Source organism: Diceros bicornis, chromosome 10, assembly GCF_020826845.1.
Source record: "Diceros bicornis minor isolate mBicDic1 chromosome 10, mDicBic1.mat.cur, whole genome shotgun sequence".
NCBI lineage: Eukaryota > Metazoa > Chordata > Mammalia > Perissodactyla > Rhinocerotidae > Diceros > Diceros bicornis.
In genome coordinates, this window is record NC_080749.1 from 53,680,941 (window position 1) to 53,699,055 (window position 18,115).

Below are 18,115 nucleotides of genomic sequence, written 5' to 3' on the forward strand. Positions count from 1 at the left end.
ACTTTTGCCGTGAGGGGCACTCAGCATGTGAGCCTTCATCTGGTTCATTGTGAAGTTAGCAGGTCACCGATAAATGGATGATGTCAAAGCTACAGAGGGCCTAAAATGGAGGCGCATTCCATTTGGCAGCCGTGACATTAAAGAATTCTTAAGATGGACTCAGAAATTACTATTGAAACTGTCAGTGCTTCTAAATTTTGGTCTCACACATCTGAAGAGCTATCGTTTCAGCATAAGAGTAACGTCACATTGTGTGTGTGCACACAAATGTGCATTGTATGTATGTTGATACCAGATACTCTCACTTCCGTTCATCTTGTCTACACGTCATATTTCTATCAGGTGTTGTGCTGTTGCTGGGGAATACGGTGATAACAGAGTGCTGTGGTCCCTGTTCAGGGCTTTGCCTAGGGAAGATGGTCAGGCAGTTACAGCACAGTGGGCTAAGTGTAGTCATTGGAGAAATAGAAAACTGTTGGATCCCCCGGTGGGGGAAGCCAGGAAAGGCTTCCTGGAGGAAGTGATGTCCACGCTGAGATCTGGAGGAGGAGCAGGGTTAGCCAGGCAGTCGGGAGAAGTGGAAAAGGAGGGGGTCCAGCTGGCAGAGGGAGAGAGTGACTCATACAGAGGCCTGGAGGAAGTGGGAACTGGACATATAAAGCAATCATCTTTTGTCTTTGCGACAGAGACTTAGAAGCTGGTGCTGCCTTTGTCCCTCACTGTATGGCCCTGGGCCAGTCACCTAACTCTATGGGCCTCCATTTCTTCATTTGTAAGAAGAGAGTATTAAAATAAATGCTCTCAAAAGGTCTCTTCCAAACTCTAGCGTGAATATTAGAACATGAGTTGTTGATAATTTTCTAGGTTTTCTGGAGCAGATTTTTTTCCTTGAGGCTACCTTCTCTGGCCCTGTACACACTTTGGTTTGCTTCCCCTTCTGATGGTTAGTGAGTGATTAATGAATGTATGTTATTTAAGTATTGGCCCATAAAGAAACATAGCAGCTACTTCCAGGGAACCAGCGAAGAATGCATTCTGAAGTGAAGAAAGGAGATTTTGATCATCCAAATCCTGTCTTGCCTCCAGGCTCCATTAGTATAGGTAATCAAGAGCAGGATGTGCCTTCCAGAGCTTTGGAGAGTGGAAGCTTTGGTTGTGGGAGCTATATTACAGGCCCTCTAGCCACTCAAAGGAATATATTTTACCTTTTATTTATTTTTTTGCTGAGGAAGATTAGCCCTGAGCTAACATCTGTGCTGATCTTACGCTATTTTGTACGTGAGTTGCTGCCACAGCATGCCTGACCAGTGGTGTAGGTCCATGCCCGGGATCCGAACCTGCGAACCTGGGCTGCCGAAGTGGAGCGCACCGAACTTAACCACTAGGCCACGGAGCTGGCCCCCTTTTAATTTTTTAAGTGAAAAGTCTCATCCTATTGTCAAAGGACTTCTCCATCTCTAATGTATATTATTCCTTTTTTAGACAACTATCCTTTACCAGTGCTTATTAAACTTTAATGTGTATAAGAACTACCTGCAATCCTGTTAAAATGCAGAGTCTGGTTCAGCAGGTCTGGCTGGGGCTTCCTAACAGACCTCAGGAGATGCTGCTGCTGGTGGTCTAGAGACCTTTTTTGAATATCAAGGCGCTAGGCCATTTAAGCATGGGACTATTAAGGGAAAGTCAGTTTAGGCCCTTAGGGAGTGTTAAGTCCCCTCCTGTTATCTTTAGTACTCTGTGAGTTCTTGAAATTCAGCCAGAAACTGATTCTTAGATGCTGCTCACAGGTTTTGACTTATTCTTGAGCTCCCCCAGGTGGCCCAGTGAAAATTTAACTTTAAAACATTTGTTAACAGCAATGGGCAGGAAAGGACAGTTTGATTTGAAGCATCCTCAGTCAGTCAAAATGTACATTACCAGGAAATATGAAGAGAAACAATGGCAGTGGGAAAAAGTGTTCTTCTGCAAGGAATTGAAATATTTTAAAAAGGAGCTCTGCCTACTTATAGCTGAATTGTGCATGAATGCACTTTAAGTTCATGTGATTTTGTTTGTTTCATCTAGCCATTGTGGGCACACTGGAGGCTGAAAAGGAAAGAAGAAAATCTGGGCTGTCCTCAAGAGTTCAGTTTCGAAACCAAGGTTCTGAGCCCAAGTATACTCAAGAACTCACTCTGAACAGGCAGAAGCAGAAGGCGTGCATGGAGGAGACCCTCTGGCTACAGGTGAGGGCTGTAGACAGTCAAATCAGTGTTGTAAAGGGGACAGAAGTTGGGTTTTATGGTGGCGTATGTAGATTTCTGACATTTATACTAGCAACCCATTGTTCAATTATGCAATTCAGTACAAAATAAGGCATTGGTTTAGGAGTCCCCAGTAACATTTATATCATGCTTAACCATATCGCTGCATACTTTTCAGGAGAATATCAGAGATAAACTGCGTCCCATTCCCATAACTGCTTCTGTAGAGATCCAAGAGCCAAACACTCGGAGGCGAGTGAATTCACTTCCAGAAGTTCTTCCAATTCTGAATTCAAACGAACCCAAGATAGTTCATACAGACGTAAGTCTTCCTGACTTTTGTTTCCCCATGTTATTATGCTAAATCAAATGTCTTTGAAAGCAGTAGAACTAGTGGTTTGCTTTAAAGGCCGTTTCTTTGTGTTAAGTAAGCTTTTTAATATATGCCAAGTTTGTTTGAGAAGATTTGTTTCCCAAATTAGCAGTGAATATAGAAACATACAGAATACAATTTGGAGCCAGAGAGTATTTTTCTTAATAATTTTTGGCCACTGCAACTTATTAAGACTATAATTGGCAAAACTTATTATTCTCACATCAAATTTCTCCTCTAGCTGTATGTAGAAAGGAAAATACATTCTATTTTACCACTGAGAACATTAAAATGTAGAAAACAAACTGTTAGTCTGAACATTAAAATTAAGGAATATCAAAATTCAGCAAGGCAAAAAAAGTATTAACAATGCGGGGCCAGCCCAGTGGCGTAATGGTTAAGTTTGTGTACTCTGCTTTGGCAGCCTGGAGTTCGCAGGTTTGGATCCCTGATTCAGACCTATGCACCGCTTATCAAGCCCTGCTGTGGCAGGCATCCCACATATAAAGTACGGGAAGATGGGGACGGATGTTAGCCCAGGGCCAATCTTCCTCAGCAAAAAGAGGAGGATTGGCAATAGATGTTAGCTCACAGCTAATCTTCCTCACCAAAAACAAAAAAAAAAAAGTATAAGCAATGAAATAGTCATTTAGTGCCTAATGTAGCCTAGGTAGTAATCTTGGGAAGAAAAACTTATGTTAGAATATGGCTTGCTGTATACCTCATATGAGGTGGAGTCTATTTGCTAGGGTTTAGGATGGTTGAGATGCAAGATTAGGCCAGGGGGCTGTGACATCTTGATTTGTCATTATGCACTTGCTGTCAAAATCCAGTTGGTGCTGCTTGTCTACTCTGAGGTTCCTGGTTCTGGTGGCCCACTGACAAAGCTTTCCAGAAGTGAGTACTCACTGCGTTAGGCTTAGGAGCTGATGCCTAAATCTACACATCGTCAGTCTTCATTGTCACCAAGTATAGTTCCTTATACTTTTGTATACTTTTTTAATATACTTTTGATGTTATTGATTATCACATTAATATTTCTTGGGTGTATTCCCAGCTCCGTAGTCATGTTAAACATAACAAGCAAGGGGATAGTTTTCCTAATTATTTATCAGCGTGATTATTTTGAGCACCTCTTAGCACTGTGCTAGATACTCTGTGCTATTTGCTTTCCTGACCTGAAACTGTTTCCACATCTGTACAATGGGGCTCATAATAGTATCTTCCTAATAGGTCTGTTATGAGGATTAAGTGAGTTAAAATATGTAATCATGTGTTGAGTAGCATCATCATTATTATTGTAATTATTACAGTAGCCCTATAAAATAGCGTGGTGGTATCCCCATATTACCGTGACAAAACTTAGACTCTGGGGCCAGCCCGGAGTTCACACGTTCTGCTTCGGCAGCCCAGGGTTTTCCAGTTTGGATCCTGGGCTCAGACCTACTCACTGCTCATCAAGCCATGCTGAGTTGGCGTCTCACATAGAGGAACTAGAAGGACCTACCCCTAGGATATACAACTATATACTGGGGGCTTTGGGGAGAAAAAAGAAAAAGAGGAAGATTGGCAACAGATGTTACCAAAGGGTCAGTCTTCCTCCAAAAAAAAAAAACAAAAAACCCAGACTCCGAAAGGTTAAGTGACCTGCTCAAAGCCACACAGCTAAGGGAGCAGCAGAGCCAGATTGGAACGTAGACCTGTGTGGCTCAGGGCTGACACTGTTTCCTACACCACGCCAGCTCAATGCCCTTCTCAAAGCATTCTTAAAACCCGGTTTTGTTAAAGGGTAGAGTGGGCATTCAGTGCATGGCAAAGTATGTTTGAAGCTTGGATTCTGCTGTGGTAGTTGTCACACAGGGAAATGAACTGTATGGAAACAGCCAGTCACCTATTGAGAGTCCTAAATGGCGTAAATTACCATGGTTTTGTTTTCCTACAGGTGCACTTCTTAAAAGAGGGATGTGGAGACGACAATGTATGTAACAGCAACCTTAAGCTAGAATATAAATTTTGTACCCGAGAAGGAAATCAAGACAAATTTTCTTACTTACCAATGTAAGAATCGCTCTCTACTACTAGCAAAAATGACTCTGGCTTTGCAGTGGCTTTTTGTTAAGAAAGGGCTACTGAAAATGTATTGAGGACTTTGTCATTTTCTTTGGGTTTTTGTTTGTTTGTTTTGTTTTTTTATAGTCAAAAAGGTGTACCAGAACTAGTTTTAAAAGATCAGAAGGACATTGCTTTAGAAATAACAGTGACAAACAGCCCTTCCAGTCCAAGGAATCCCACAAAAGATGGCGATGATGCTCATGAAGCTAAACTCATTGCAACATTTCCAGACACTTTGACTTATTCTGCATATAGAGAACTGAGGGCTTTCCCTGTAAGTATTTTTAGAGACCGGCTGGGAGGGAAAAACCAGCATTGTTGTTGCAAGTGACTGTATTGTGATCTAGTGTGGTTTTCTGTTATAGGAGAAACAGTTGAGTTGTGTTGCCAACCAGAACGGCTCACAAGCAGACTGTGAGCTCGGAAATCCTTTTAAAAGAAATTCCAGTGTAGGTGACGCCTTCACATATTGTATTTTACTGTTTTAAATACCATTACAGTGTCGATATGCTTGGCCTGTGTTAATGGCTATTTCTGTTTTTTAGGTTACTTTTTATTTGATTTTAAGTACAACTGAGGTCACCTTTGACACTAGACATCTGGATATTAATCTGAAGTTGGAAACGTAAGAGTTACTTCAACCTTTCCATTCAGAATTATTTCACGAAAACACAGCCAGTCAATGAATTGGCTCTGATCTAACTCATAAAAGAAGTATAATTGTAATGAGAAAACTGACTGTTAAAATAAAACCCTATTGTTTCCTTTTCATTTTCAGAACAAGCAATCAAGATAATTTGGCTCCAATTACAGCTACAGCAAAAGTGGTTATTGAACTGCTTTTATCGGTCTCCGGGTAAGTGTTTGTGTTTAGCATAACAAATCAGTGTTTGAAAGAACCATTTACAATCCTCACTAAAACTGGTGTTTTTTAACTTAACAGAGTTGCTAAACCTTCCCAGGTTTATTTTGGAGGTACGGTTGTTGGTGAGCAAGCTATGAAATCTGAAGATGAAGTGGGAAGTTTAATAGAGTATGAGTTCAGGGTAAGTTTTGACAGTTGGTCCTTTTGTTATACATACTAGGAGCTAACATATATGATATATGGCCTTGAATATGTAATTTTAATAATATTAATAAGCATGATAAAAGCTCAGTTAAGAGTGAGTTTGCCAGTTTTTAAACAACATACTGGCTTATAGTAAAAGTTTGGTCTTCCAGAGTGGAGAACAACTGCCATTCAACACAAGACTTTGTTCAGAATCCAGTTCAGTTTGGTCTTTTTCTTATTAGGGAGTTTTAAATGTATAGGTGGTGTAGAGACAAAGGAATACTTGATTTTCCCCCCTGAGAGTCTGTCTATAAAACAAAGAAAAATCTCAAAGTAATTTATACTTGGCTTTAGAATGTGTTATGATTTATTTCTTCCTCCACATTGCTTATGGTTAACGGTCACCTTCCACAAGCCCAATTTTGTGCTGGTGAAGGTGGATTTGGCATATGCCGGTAAGGGAGACTTATGATTGCTCTGAGCCATTTCAAAGTAGGCCATCACAGTGACTCTAAGTCTAGTAAAATGAACATACACACACAGGTACAGAGTTGGCTCATAACTCATATGTAGGTTTGGGTCTGTGTGGCTCAAATCACATTTCCGAAAGCATAGTGACGGTTGTTGAGGTGAAAGTCTGAAATGGCAAGAATGGGCCCACCGTTGACTCCAGCAGGATGAAGAGGCTGAACTCTTCTCTGTGCATCTCTTAGCATTATAGACACAGTTGTGACATGTAGTGGTGGTGGCTATGATGCATATGCAGGTGTGGCTGAAAAAGAAGTCTGTGGGTTCCAGGGCAGTCCTCCACTCAGACAAAGAAGGCTCTTATCTCTTTTGGCTTGTGCTGCAGGAAGTTGCTCCACCTCCAGCTTGGACTTGTAGATTCGTGGCTGCCATAATGGTTTTACTCAGAGTCTCGCAGTTATCCCAAGCCTCCCCTGGGTGACAGAGGACAGAGGCAGTTTCGTTTTCACAGTAGGTGGGGTTGCCCAGAAGCAGGTTGCTGGTGCACTGCAACAGCACAGGCTTTGTCGTCTGCCAAGCAGGGTGGTTACAGAGTGATTCACAAACACACATGTGAGTTTTCCCTGGGCATGTTGAATGCGTGGCAGATCTACGCTGCAGATTCTGTTGCACACAGCAGGTGTGCTTGGATTGAATGAGCAATCATTTCTCTTTGACCTTTTTTTTTTCTTTCTTTCTGTTTTTATTGACAAGAATCTTTAAGCACAAATCTCTATGTTGAATATCCTATCTGTAGTCCATTTTTGGAGCCTGTGCTTTTATTGTAGGATTATGCCAGATATTTTGGCTTTTTTCTCTTGGCAATAGGAGCTGCTACTTAATTTTATGTTAAGAGAATTACACTGAGATAATGCGTATTATTTTCTAACAGGTAATTAACTTGGGTAAACCTCTTAAAAACCTCGGCAAAGCCACCTTGAATATCCAGTGGCCAAAAGAAATTAGCAATGGCAAATGGTTGCTTTATTTGGTGAAAGTAGAATCCAAAGAATTGCAGAATATAGCTTGTGAGCCACAAAGTGAAATAAACCTCCTGAGACTAAAGGTATGTTGCTGGATTTGTCTCACGTCTCCAGAGACGTAAATAAGAGAAACTAACTTTTGAGGGGGAAATCATTACTTTTAGGAAACTGACATTCTGGTGTGTTGACTTTTTCTTTGGTGTCACAATTTCTCTTTTATAGTTGAGTAACCAAGTCAGGCTGAGGATTTCTGCTGATTAGCGACCATTATGGTACATAAATCAGGGTCATTCAGTGCTTGTTGAAGCAAATGACATTTCTGAAGTTTTATGACCCGGTGTGACATATAAGGAGGACTGGGACCTGCTCCTGGGGGTGGGCCAGACAATGTGAACACCTAGTAGAACCAAACTCATTACAAAAGATTGGAACTTTAGCAAGTGACCTTGAAAGCTTTTCTTTTTTTTTTTTCTTTTTTTTTGCCGAGGAAGATTTGCTCTGACCTAAGATCTGTCACAAATCTTACTTTTTTTTTTTTCCTTGAGGAAGATTCACCCTGAGCTAACATCTGTGACCAATCTTCCTCTGTTTTGTGTGTGGGTTGCCACCACAGCATGGCTACTGATGAGTGGTGTAGGTAGGTCTGTGCCCGGGATCCAAACCCTGGCCACCAAAGCAAAGCACACCAAACTTAAAGCCTAGGCCACTGGGCCGGCCCCCTCATTCTTATTTTTTAAAATAGTAAATATCTGTTGAGTACATATTGTGTTTCAGGCATTGTGCTAATAAGCATTTTGTTTGTGTTTTCTCATTTCATTCTCATAGTCCTATGAGGTATTTTTCTTATCCTCACCGTTTCATAGATGAGGAAATTGAAATTCAGAGAGATTAACTTTCTCAGAGTCATTAGCAGCTAAGAGGCAGATTCTGCATTCAAGCCCAGCTCTGCTTGCTTCCAAAGCCTACACTCTTAACCCCTCTATACTACTCTACACTTATGTAACTGCTTTATCATTTATGCTCCAGTTTGATGAGAAGATTTGCTTTGTTATTGCATGTCTGTTTCTTTTAAGTTATAAGTGACTGGGTATGATCAGTGTTCATAGTTGGGTGGCTTATAGAATGATTCTCTATTCGTCAACTTTGAAAAACAAGATGATCCATTATTCCTAATCTTTATTTTAAGGAAAATGCAATTTTAAAACTTCTTACGTGGTTTAGTTTTCAGTACTCTACTCTGAATAAGTCATATGCTTGTTCTTTTTGCTTCCTTCCCCATTTTTCAGTGTCACTTATTCAAGATGTGCTGACTTTTCACTGTGTGTTAGTTACTGAGCTGGGTGCTAGGGATATAGGAATGAGATTTGATCCCTGATCTCAGGATGCTCACAGTTTGGTGGGGAGACAGAAGAACAGTGAAAGCCTTTTTCTCTCCCTGAGTTTTAAGGTCAGAGTGGGAATAAATTACCTTAACAAACGTGAAATGAAGTTGGTAATAACACTTGCGGATTTTACACGTAAATTATTTCTGTGCCTTTGGTGATAGGAGAAGAGTGACTATTAATTGTCAATTATTTGGGAGGGTGTACTCAAGAGATTTGTACAGTGGTGACAAAAAATTACATTAAGTGGAACTATTTTGGATATTATCCTTTTCAGGAATCTCACAACTCAAGAAAGAAACGGGAAATTGCTGAAAAACGGATAGACGATAACAGAAAATTTTCTTTATTTGCTGAAAGAAAATACCAGACTCTTGTGAGTACTTTTCAAGAGATGTGACTATTGGACAGAGAACAAGAGGAAGGTCCTCCCCGGACTGCTGCATTTTAACTACTATTTTTCCTTTCTCTCCAGAACTGCAGCGTGAACGTGAACTGTGTGAACATCAAGTGCCCACTGCATGGGCTGGACAGCAAGGCGTCCGTTGTTTTGCGCTCGAGGTTATGGAATAGCACGTTTCTAGAGGTGTGGCCCCACCGTGAGGCTGTCCCCTGGAAGTCATGTGCCACCTCCTAGGACATATCTCACTTCCCTAATGCATTTGCTAACTTTGTCTCCAAACAGGAATATTCCAAAATGAACTACTTGGACATTCTCGTGCGGGCTTCTATTGATGTAACTGCTGCCTCGGAGAATATCAAGCTGCCAAACGCGGGCACTCAGGTGAGAGGTCCCCAGTCTTCCTTCAGTCCAGAGCAAGTCACTGTTTCCTCCTTCCCATGGCCACGGCCTGAGGGCAGGCTACTTTGGCACTCATTTCCCCACAGCAAATTTACCCCCATGAAGGAGAAATCAGATAATGTCTTAAGGTGCTGCCACCCTAAGCTGTATTTTTAATAGAATCATTGAAAAAAAGAAGTGAATCTAGGGTCATCTAGTTCTACAGGGCACAGGGTAGATTTGAGAGCCATTGGCTCAGTGAAAGAATGGGTGCACCTCCCAACTCTAGAAACCCTGTGTCTTAGACTGTCCCTGATGCTGCAGCCGCGGTTGGAGTACCCCCAATGATGGTAACCTGGCCGCATTATGGGGTAGCTGGTGCCATGTGTGGCCAGCTGCAGTTAGAAAAGATCTCTTCATATATGAATCCAGAATTGAATCCTGTTGAGTCAGCGCCTAGTTATGCCCCTCGGAACAAGTACAAAATAAGTCTTATCTTTTGGCTATGTAGCAGCCTTTGAAATGATTGAAGGAAACTGTCACACCTCCATGTTCTCTTCAGAGCTAAGCATCCAGCTCTTTAGTTATCTGTCGTGCCAGGCACTGCTGAACTTGTTGCAGGCCGCTCTCCTGCCTAGGCTGCAGTGTGACTCTGGGCTGGGCAGAGAGCCAGTGTGTGGTCTGCCTAGTTCAGTTTGCCCTGGGGCCATTGCCTCCCGGCATCTCAGCCCCACTCTTCTGTCATTCCAGCCTAAAATTTGGTTTTCAAATGTTTGATGAAGGTTGTGTTTGCATTTCTAGCAGCTGCTATTTTTGTGTTTGTGTTCTGTTAAAACTTCCAAGTGTTTTCATCAGAATTAGTTGTCAAGCTGTATTTCTCATATCCCATCCTTGAGCGATTTTTTAAAATCTAAATGCATGCCTTTAAATGTATCCTCACAGTTTGTGTGGTTTGCTTTTGGTCCGTTGTTTCAGTTCACAAAGTAATTTTGAGTCTTGGTTCTTTGCTGTCTCTTCACTTTCTATCCCAGCAAGGTTTGTCTTTTTCAAAACTCAGAAGCATGCCTTCTATGTCTTCATCTAGGTAATTAAGAAAAATATGGAACAGGACTAGGAGCAGAAGCTTGTGGTGTACCACTAGTGAGGGCCTCCTTGTAGGGGTCTAGGACCCACAGGGGCTTGTATGAGGCTCTCGAGGTAAAATGACTGCATGTCACCGATAGAAATGTTTTGCAAGAGAGACTGGAGAAAGAAAGATTGTGAATTACTGTTCTCAAGTTGATTCACTGATCTACTTATGGAAATGTTCTGGCTTCAGTCCTTTAGCCAGCTGAAAATTCAGTGAGTCTCCTTGATCACTCTGGTTTCTGAAAAATAGTGATCCTGAGCTGTTATAGTTTATCATCCAAACCAGAATACATTTGTCTGGGGCAAACACTAAACCAGGCAGGATGCTGGACAAGTGGCGTAAGCCCAGACTGTCCCAGGCTCACCAGGATGTATGGTCACCCTGGCCTTATATGATCTTTGCATGTTACTCCAGCCCACCTTCCTACATCGTATCAATGGGGCGTTATCAGGGGTTGTCAACTAAACCACACCTTCCCTGAGAATCCTTTCTCTGCCCCTCTGGCTGAAGGCGGCTGCTATAGCTTTCTATAACTTTAAATCAACAATCCCTAGACTCACTGAGTTTTTAGAGCTGGAAAGAGAATGAACACTTTAGAGGGAAGGGACTGACATTAATAAAGCATTAATAAAATGTCTACAATTTACTAGACACTTTACCTAAGTGCTATCATTTAAACCTCAGAAGAATACATTGTCCCCATTTTACAAAAAAAGGAAGCAGACGCAAAGAGGGGACATAATTTGGGGTACTGGCTTGAAACCTATAACTATCTTTCAGGGCTCCTGTTCTTTCATTCTGTGACACTTGCTCCCCATTAAGTCCCCAAGTGTCAAATTCAGCTGAGAAAACTGAGTCCAAGGAAAGTTGTCTCTCCTTCAAAGTCACAGGACCAGCATGTGGAGGTGAAATCAGACCTCGGGCTCACAACTCCTCATCAAGTGCTCTTGTTTTCTGGAAGATGATGGAACGGGGAGCCATGGTATCCCGTCTAGTGGCTGGGTCACAAATGAAAATGAGGTCCTCTTGGGCATTTAGTGTTCTTAGGGCTTAGAGAACCCCATGCCTGCTGATGGGAATTGGAGTCATTGCTGTGATCCTACTTTGTTTAATAATTGGTAGATTTGGGAATGGATACTGGTCTTATATCTAGAACCTATTTCTTTTGAAAACTGAGACATTTCCTGAGCTCTAGTCTTCAGATACCTTTTCTATTAACTGTGATTTCTGAGATACAATAGCTCAGCTATATCTACACATTTCTTTAGTATTTTAAGGTGCAGCTTTTCTGGACCTAAAGATTTGAGCTTAATTCAAGTGTCAAATGCCTTCTTTTTTTATTCCCTCACTTGCTATGGGTTTCAGTTTCATCTTTATCTTGGTTCATCTGTTCTTTCCAGTCTGAAGATTATTTTTCTTTGGAGATAGAAGCAAAGGAGGTTGAGTAATTCGATCTTGTCTTTTGGTCTTAATATCAAAACTTCTTCCCATTGCGTTTACTCTAATCTTAGTTTTTTTTAAAAAAGAAAAGAAAAAAAATCTTTGTGTTTTCCTTATAACCCAACCAATTGCAAATCGAGTTTTGTGTTCACTTCTCAATAAAACACTTTTGAGACATTGTTATAACAAAGTCAGAGAGAGCTGGTCACCTAATTGAACTAGTTAAGATGGTTAGATTTTATCATCAGTTAAATCAAATCCATCCAGTTAACAAGCACTTATTAAGGACACACTGCATGCCTTCCTTACACAAATGCTAGTGAAGCAAAGTTGAATAAGATACAGTGTCAACTGTTAAGAACGTCATGGTCCTAGGAGACAGTGAACCGGGAAACAATTGTTGCATTAAGCAAAGGAAGGGGGAATGGGGGGAAGGGATGTATTGTTGACTTTTCATTCCCCTACTTCATTCCTAAGGGAATGAGAAGAGAGTATTTAAGCCTCCTGGCTGCCAAAGATAAAAGAAAATATGATAGGTAAAAGTAGGCACGTCATTCTTCAGGGGAATGAGATTTTCTTTTTTGGCTCTAAATTCAGAGAAGAACTTGAGATATGGATCCTTTTATAAGATGGATTTCTGATATAAGGAACACTCACTAAGAGGCTGGTATCTTTAATAGAGAGTTTTGTAAAAGATATGAAAATCCCTTCCTCGGGTCATTTTTTTATACTGATGTTCAATAAGAGCAGAGAGTATTACATTACAGAGTGATTTAGGGAAACAGTTTTGGCAGTGGGCAAGCTAACGTGGTCTAAGCCCTGCTCACTGGTGATGGAATTCAATGCATCAGCAGAACTTAAGCCCTTTTTCACCTTATGGGCACATGATAGTTGAGGTTCACATGCACGGTCATGCCTATGGAAATGCCTAGAGTTTACGAAACCAAAAAAAAATTATTTTTGGAGTTGGAGTAATTTCTACTCACCTTAACCTGTCATTGTCCATCAGTAACAGTTGCTGTGACGAGATGAGACAAGGCTTCCCTGAGTTCTGGGAATCGCAGCTCACATTTGGTCTCCCCTTACTCCATTCTAAGGCCACCCCCCTTATTCCCAATCCCAGCTGGAGGATGACTGTCATACAAAAAAAAACAAACTTCAGTTGACAATTTAAGGAAACAATAAAATCTTGCTGACTGGCCTCTCTCACCTCCCTGGACGGCATTGTGGCTTTGCACACAGACTGCGTTTGCAGAGCACATGTGCCCTTTAAATGTGTGGCCCAGCCGTAGCTTCAGTCTTCAGTCTTTGATGCCCAGTGAGAAGTGTTACAATTCCTAAAAGGCTCCAAGATCTAGTTTGAATGGTAGACCCACCTGGGGCATAGAACTCTCAGCTGGATTCCTACCCACACCCTCTCCACCCCCACAAAATAAAAAATTACCTTGTTCAGCGCTTATGCTGTTGGATTGCAGCCATTTATGGGAATGATTCTATCCCCTACCCCACCCCCTGCCTGTTATCAGCCATTTAAAAGGCTCTGGTACATGGTGTGATTGTAGTAAGGCTGATGCCCCTTGCCATGCTCCAGTCTCCACTTCCAGGTATCAGAACTTATTCTTCAAAATGAGGATGGCCCTTCCAAGTTTTCACCTTGTCCCCAAGGACACACTGTTGTGCCTTCTCTCTGCTAGATACTGGGAAAGCAAAGTTGTGTGAGCTAGAGCATAGGCTATTGAAATAATCTTTTTGTTTTGTTTTGAGGAGTCAGATTTACCAGTCACATCAACTATATTATTTCTTCACTGGTCTCTGACCATTCTTTCTTCCCTACTTCATGGATACCCCTAGAGCCATTAATCTAAAGAAAAAGTTGTTATAGCTTAAAGCTGGGACACCTGTTGGGGGAAGGGCTAAACCAGGCAGGTTTACCACCGCCCCCCCCGGGGGGGCTGGGAGCTTGGGAAAACCTAACTTGAGAGCATTACAGGAAACATAGTTGCTGAGTAGAGTGTTTATGCCTGCCTGTTGTGGTCAGTATAGTAGGCTGAGAACTCTAAATGTGAATTCTCTCTATTAACTGTTTAAAGAAAAGCAATTCTCTTGCTTTTAAGTATATTCTATGTCAAATGAGGTTGAGAAGCTGTTTTCTAGTATAACTAGAAAGTGAAGTACTTTAATGAAGAGATTGAAGAAAAAAACAGAAGTACAGTCTAGAAGTGTTGAAGCACAGTGTAGACACAGAAGCATTTTTAGGCAGCATCCCGAGTTCAATGCTAATATGGAATACTTGACTAAAAACACTTCTCGGAAGTTGAATCCTCCCTCCGAGTTTTGTTCACCCTTCACTTGATTCAGAAATATCAGAATCTTCAAACTGGTAGATCTCTGATCTGTGTAGTTTATAAAATCATATTCATAGCAATCACCGGGTCTTTTACGTGCTTTGAAAAATAATCTCCTGGCATCGCAAAAATCCACTGAATTCTAAACCCACATAACGAAGTTGTTGCGAATTGCCCTAAGCAACTTTTTGGATTTCTGAATAAACACTATTTCTATTTAATTGGTATTTGCCAACTGTCAAATGTTTAGAGCTTAAGCTTGTCATCAGCTGCTGCTTAAAGCTCTAAGCTGCCCCTGACTGAATCCAGGGTCTAGTTTGTCCACACACATTGTTGTAGAAGATGGTGCCAAGCCATTTCAGGAAATTTTATTGTTTATGAGGGTCCTTAGTTTGATATCTAAGGAAAAGTTAAAATGGTATCAGTAATGCAGCTTCATTCCTATGTTTATGTTTCACAACATCTTTAAAATCTGAGTGAGGAATGTAGGCTAATTATGCATAAACTAGCCCTTTTATTTCCATTGCTGAAAACTAATTAAAAAAGAGGGTGATCTTTCTCAAAAAGATACCAGATTATACAGATGAAACAAGATTGGCTGTGTATTGGTAATTGTTGAAACTTGGTGATGAATAAATGGTTCCTTATACAGTAGTCTCTACTTTTGTTGATTACAAAAATTTTAAAAAGATGAGTTAGCAAGGAAATAACCACTTTGTCAGAACACAATCCAGCATTGTCCAGGTTCTGGGAAAAGAGCTCCTGGAAATGCTTCTCAAAGCAGTATTTCATTATTAAAGGAAAGGATCTCGCATCAAAAAGGCATCTCATCTATCCGTAGTCTACATTGTCCAAAATGTGTCCGGAAGCAAAATTAAAACTATAAACTCACCCCAGTTTATGATGATGTTGCTTTTTATGCCCCATAGGTTCGTGTCACTGTGTTTCCTTCAAAGACTGTAGCTCACTATTCAGGAGTAGCTTGGTGGATCATCCTAGTGGCTATTCTTGCTGGGATTTTGATGCTTGCTCTATTAGTGTATATACTATGGAAGGTAAGTTATATCTGGCATTTGAGTTTCATGATATAAACTTTATTTCATGTTTTTAAAAAGGTGAATTAACAGTGATAGTATATATGTTTTTTTTTTATTGCTTCCTTTTTCCTAACATTTCATTATGAAATTTTCCCAACATACAGCAAATTTGAGAATTTTACAATGAATACCTGTATATCTACTTCATAGTTTGTGTTTAAAGGTACATTATTTGTACATTATAAGTTTCTTAAATGTGTACATTTTGGTGTTTTTCACATATAATTTAGCATGTTTGGCAAATAATAATTTTTAAAGTTGTACTACGTTTAGTGTTTTTTCCATCTAGGATCAAATTCTGAATCTAAGCCAAATTGTTGGGTGTCACATTAATCTGAATCTGTAACCCTGTTAATTTCAATGTCCGTAAAGAAATGTTCATGGCAGCCATTGGGGCTTGTTACAGTTGCAGCTAGAGTAGGAACAGAAAAGCATAAAATTAATGAATAACTGCATCTCAAAGGGTCATCATAGCCTATATAAAACATGAGGAAGATTTGGGTTTGATATGATGTTCTTCATTAGAATTTGGTCCTGCAAATAAAATATGGTATCTTCCTCCTGCTTCCTACCAGTAAATAGTCTACATTACAAAAAGTGTATATGAGATGGATGCATACTTTTGTTGCCAAAGATTATGACCTATAGATTTTAGATTATTCTCAATGAGTAATGGAAGTACACAGTCCCTTATCAGCAATTGCAAATTGCAAAAAACTCTGAAAACTGAAAGTTTGTAATGATTTATTTGGCAGCAAAATTTGACATGATGTAAAGAGAGGCTATTTATAGTCTTTATCTTCTATTCATTAGTTTCACTACAGAAATATCAATGTTTTGATTACAGTTTTATTATATATGTAGTGTATTACTTTTTTTGTGTGTGAGGAAGATCAGCCCTGAGCTAACATCCATGCCAATCCTCCTCTTTTTCCTGAGGAAGATCGGCCCTGAGCTACCATCTATTGCCAATCCTCCTCGTTTTTTTTCCCCTTTTTCTCCCCAAAGCCCCAGTAGATAGTTGTATGGCGTAGTTGCACATCCTTCTAGTTGCTGTATGTGGGACACCGCCTCAGCATGGCCTGACAAGTGGTGTCGCGCCCGGGATCCAAACCTGGGCTGCCAGTAGCGGAGCGTGCGTACTTAACCACCAAGCCACGGGGCCGGCCCCTGTATTACTTTTCTAAAATGCCAAAAATTCTGGATTTCCAAACATGTCTGATACAGAGGATTTTGGAAGAAGGATTATGAAACTCAAACAGCAATCTCTAGGATCAAACCATCCTTATCCTTTCCTTAGATCCAAGAGTATAATGGACAAGGGTTCAGAATATTTTCACTTTAAAATATTGGGCATCTCTTTTTTGCTTTATTTTTCCAAGTAACTTCCTTTTGCCAATCTGAGATAATTTTCTGATGTCCTCCAAATGTGTGATTGAAGCTTGGTATCTGCTCATGCCAGTATGACTCCTTGCATGAGATGTTAGCCAGTCCTACCTCTGATATTAACTTCAGGCAGGAGGTTTCTCTGGTAAGCACAGCCAGCCAATATCGGAGATGCTCTGAGAATTATTTTGACATCAAAAACTGAATTCGAGGTTTGATACTTGAGGATAGCCTTTTTGTGCTCTCTGGAAGAGGTCACAAGTTCAATCTTTTTCAGAGCAAGTCTTATTGGCAATCTTTAATGAGGGTGAGACATGGCAGTAGGTTGAGAGTTAAGAAACCCAAACTCTATAATCTTGGGCAAATCATTTCACCTCCGTGGGGCACTGGTTTGCCTTAGCTGTTTAATAAGTGAGTTGGACTAGATAATCTCATTGATATTATCCATTTTTTGTTTGTTTGTTTTTGTTTTTGAAGTTCTAAAGTATCCAGACTCGCAAGTAAACTCTAAAGTAATCAGACAACTTCTACAACCCCACATGAAAATCATTTTTATTACTTTATAGATACTCTTCTTTCTGAAACTAAACGATTTGTTTTTATGTGTTAAAAAATTGTAGAATTTGAGGTCCAGAAAGGACTCTAGTTCAGTGACCTTTAATTGGCTTTTGTACATCCATGTAGGTGCTGAGACTAAGCTAGGCAAGTGGAGGTAGGGCCAACATCCCCACTTCAACCAGAACAGTTCTGATTTTATCTGCTTTAGATATCGGGATTCTACGTATGATTTTGTTTGGAAGTAAAAGAGGAAAGTCCTCTAGGCTGGTCCAGTCATTTTGCAAACAAAGATGCTCATGCCCATGGATTTTAAGAATGTTGCCAAGCTGAAGGCAGGACCAGGACTCTTGGTTCATTCCTTTTCCCATCCTATTTACCTGCATGTGTTATTGAAAGTTGGCTGGGTATGTTTCACTGTGTATTAAATTGAGAGTCACAATAAATATCAAGATAGTTTAGATCAATGCTGCCCAACAAAACTTTTTGTAATAATGGAAATGTTCTGAAGCTGCACCATCCAATATGTCAGTCACTAGTCACATGTGGCTATTGAGCACTTGGAATATGGCTAGTGCAACTGAGGTATTGACTTTTAAATTTAACTTAAATTTGAATAGCCACATGTAGTGAGTAGCTACCATATTATACAAAACAGATCTAGATTTTTACTTTCATGAGTTGCCAGACTAGGAAGGAGAATTTTCTGAGAGGGCAGAGATTTATTCAAC

The 18,115-nt window shown here is 40.4% G+C and overlaps 1 protein-coding gene across 3 annotated transcripts in view; it reads left to right on the plus strand.

Moving 5' to 3' along the window:
* ITGA6 (integrin subunit alpha 6) overlaps nucleotides 1-18,115 on the plus strand; it is a 78,113-nt gene that overhangs the window by 54,690 nt on the left and 5,308 nt on the right. For all 3 annotated transcript variants that reach the window (XM_058549257.1, XM_058549256.1, XM_058549254.1), the window contains 13 exons: nucleotides 2,065-2,225; nucleotides 2,422-2,565; nucleotides 4,559-4,674; nucleotides 4,813-5,002; nucleotides 5,094-5,177; nucleotides 5,274-5,353; nucleotides 5,507-5,584; nucleotides 5,672-5,774; nucleotides 7,179-7,352; nucleotides 8,929-9,027; nucleotides 9,127-9,237; nucleotides 9,337-9,435; nucleotides 15,276-15,401. In XM_058549257.1, the coding sequence (XP_058405240.1) occupies nucleotides 2,065-2,225; nucleotides 2,422-2,565; nucleotides 4,559-4,674; nucleotides 4,813-5,002; nucleotides 5,094-5,177; nucleotides 5,274-5,353; nucleotides 5,507-5,584; nucleotides 5,672-5,774; nucleotides 7,179-7,352; nucleotides 8,929-9,027; nucleotides 9,127-9,237; nucleotides 9,337-9,435; nucleotides 15,276-15,401 (1,565 nt within the window). The remainder of the gene's footprint in view (nucleotides 1-2,064; nucleotides 2,226-2,421; nucleotides 2,566-4,558; nucleotides 4,675-4,812; nucleotides 5,003-5,093; nucleotides 5,178-5,273; nucleotides 5,354-5,506; nucleotides 5,585-5,671; nucleotides 5,775-7,178; nucleotides 7,353-8,928; nucleotides 9,028-9,126; nucleotides 9,238-9,336; nucleotides 9,436-15,275; nucleotides 15,402-18,115) is intronic.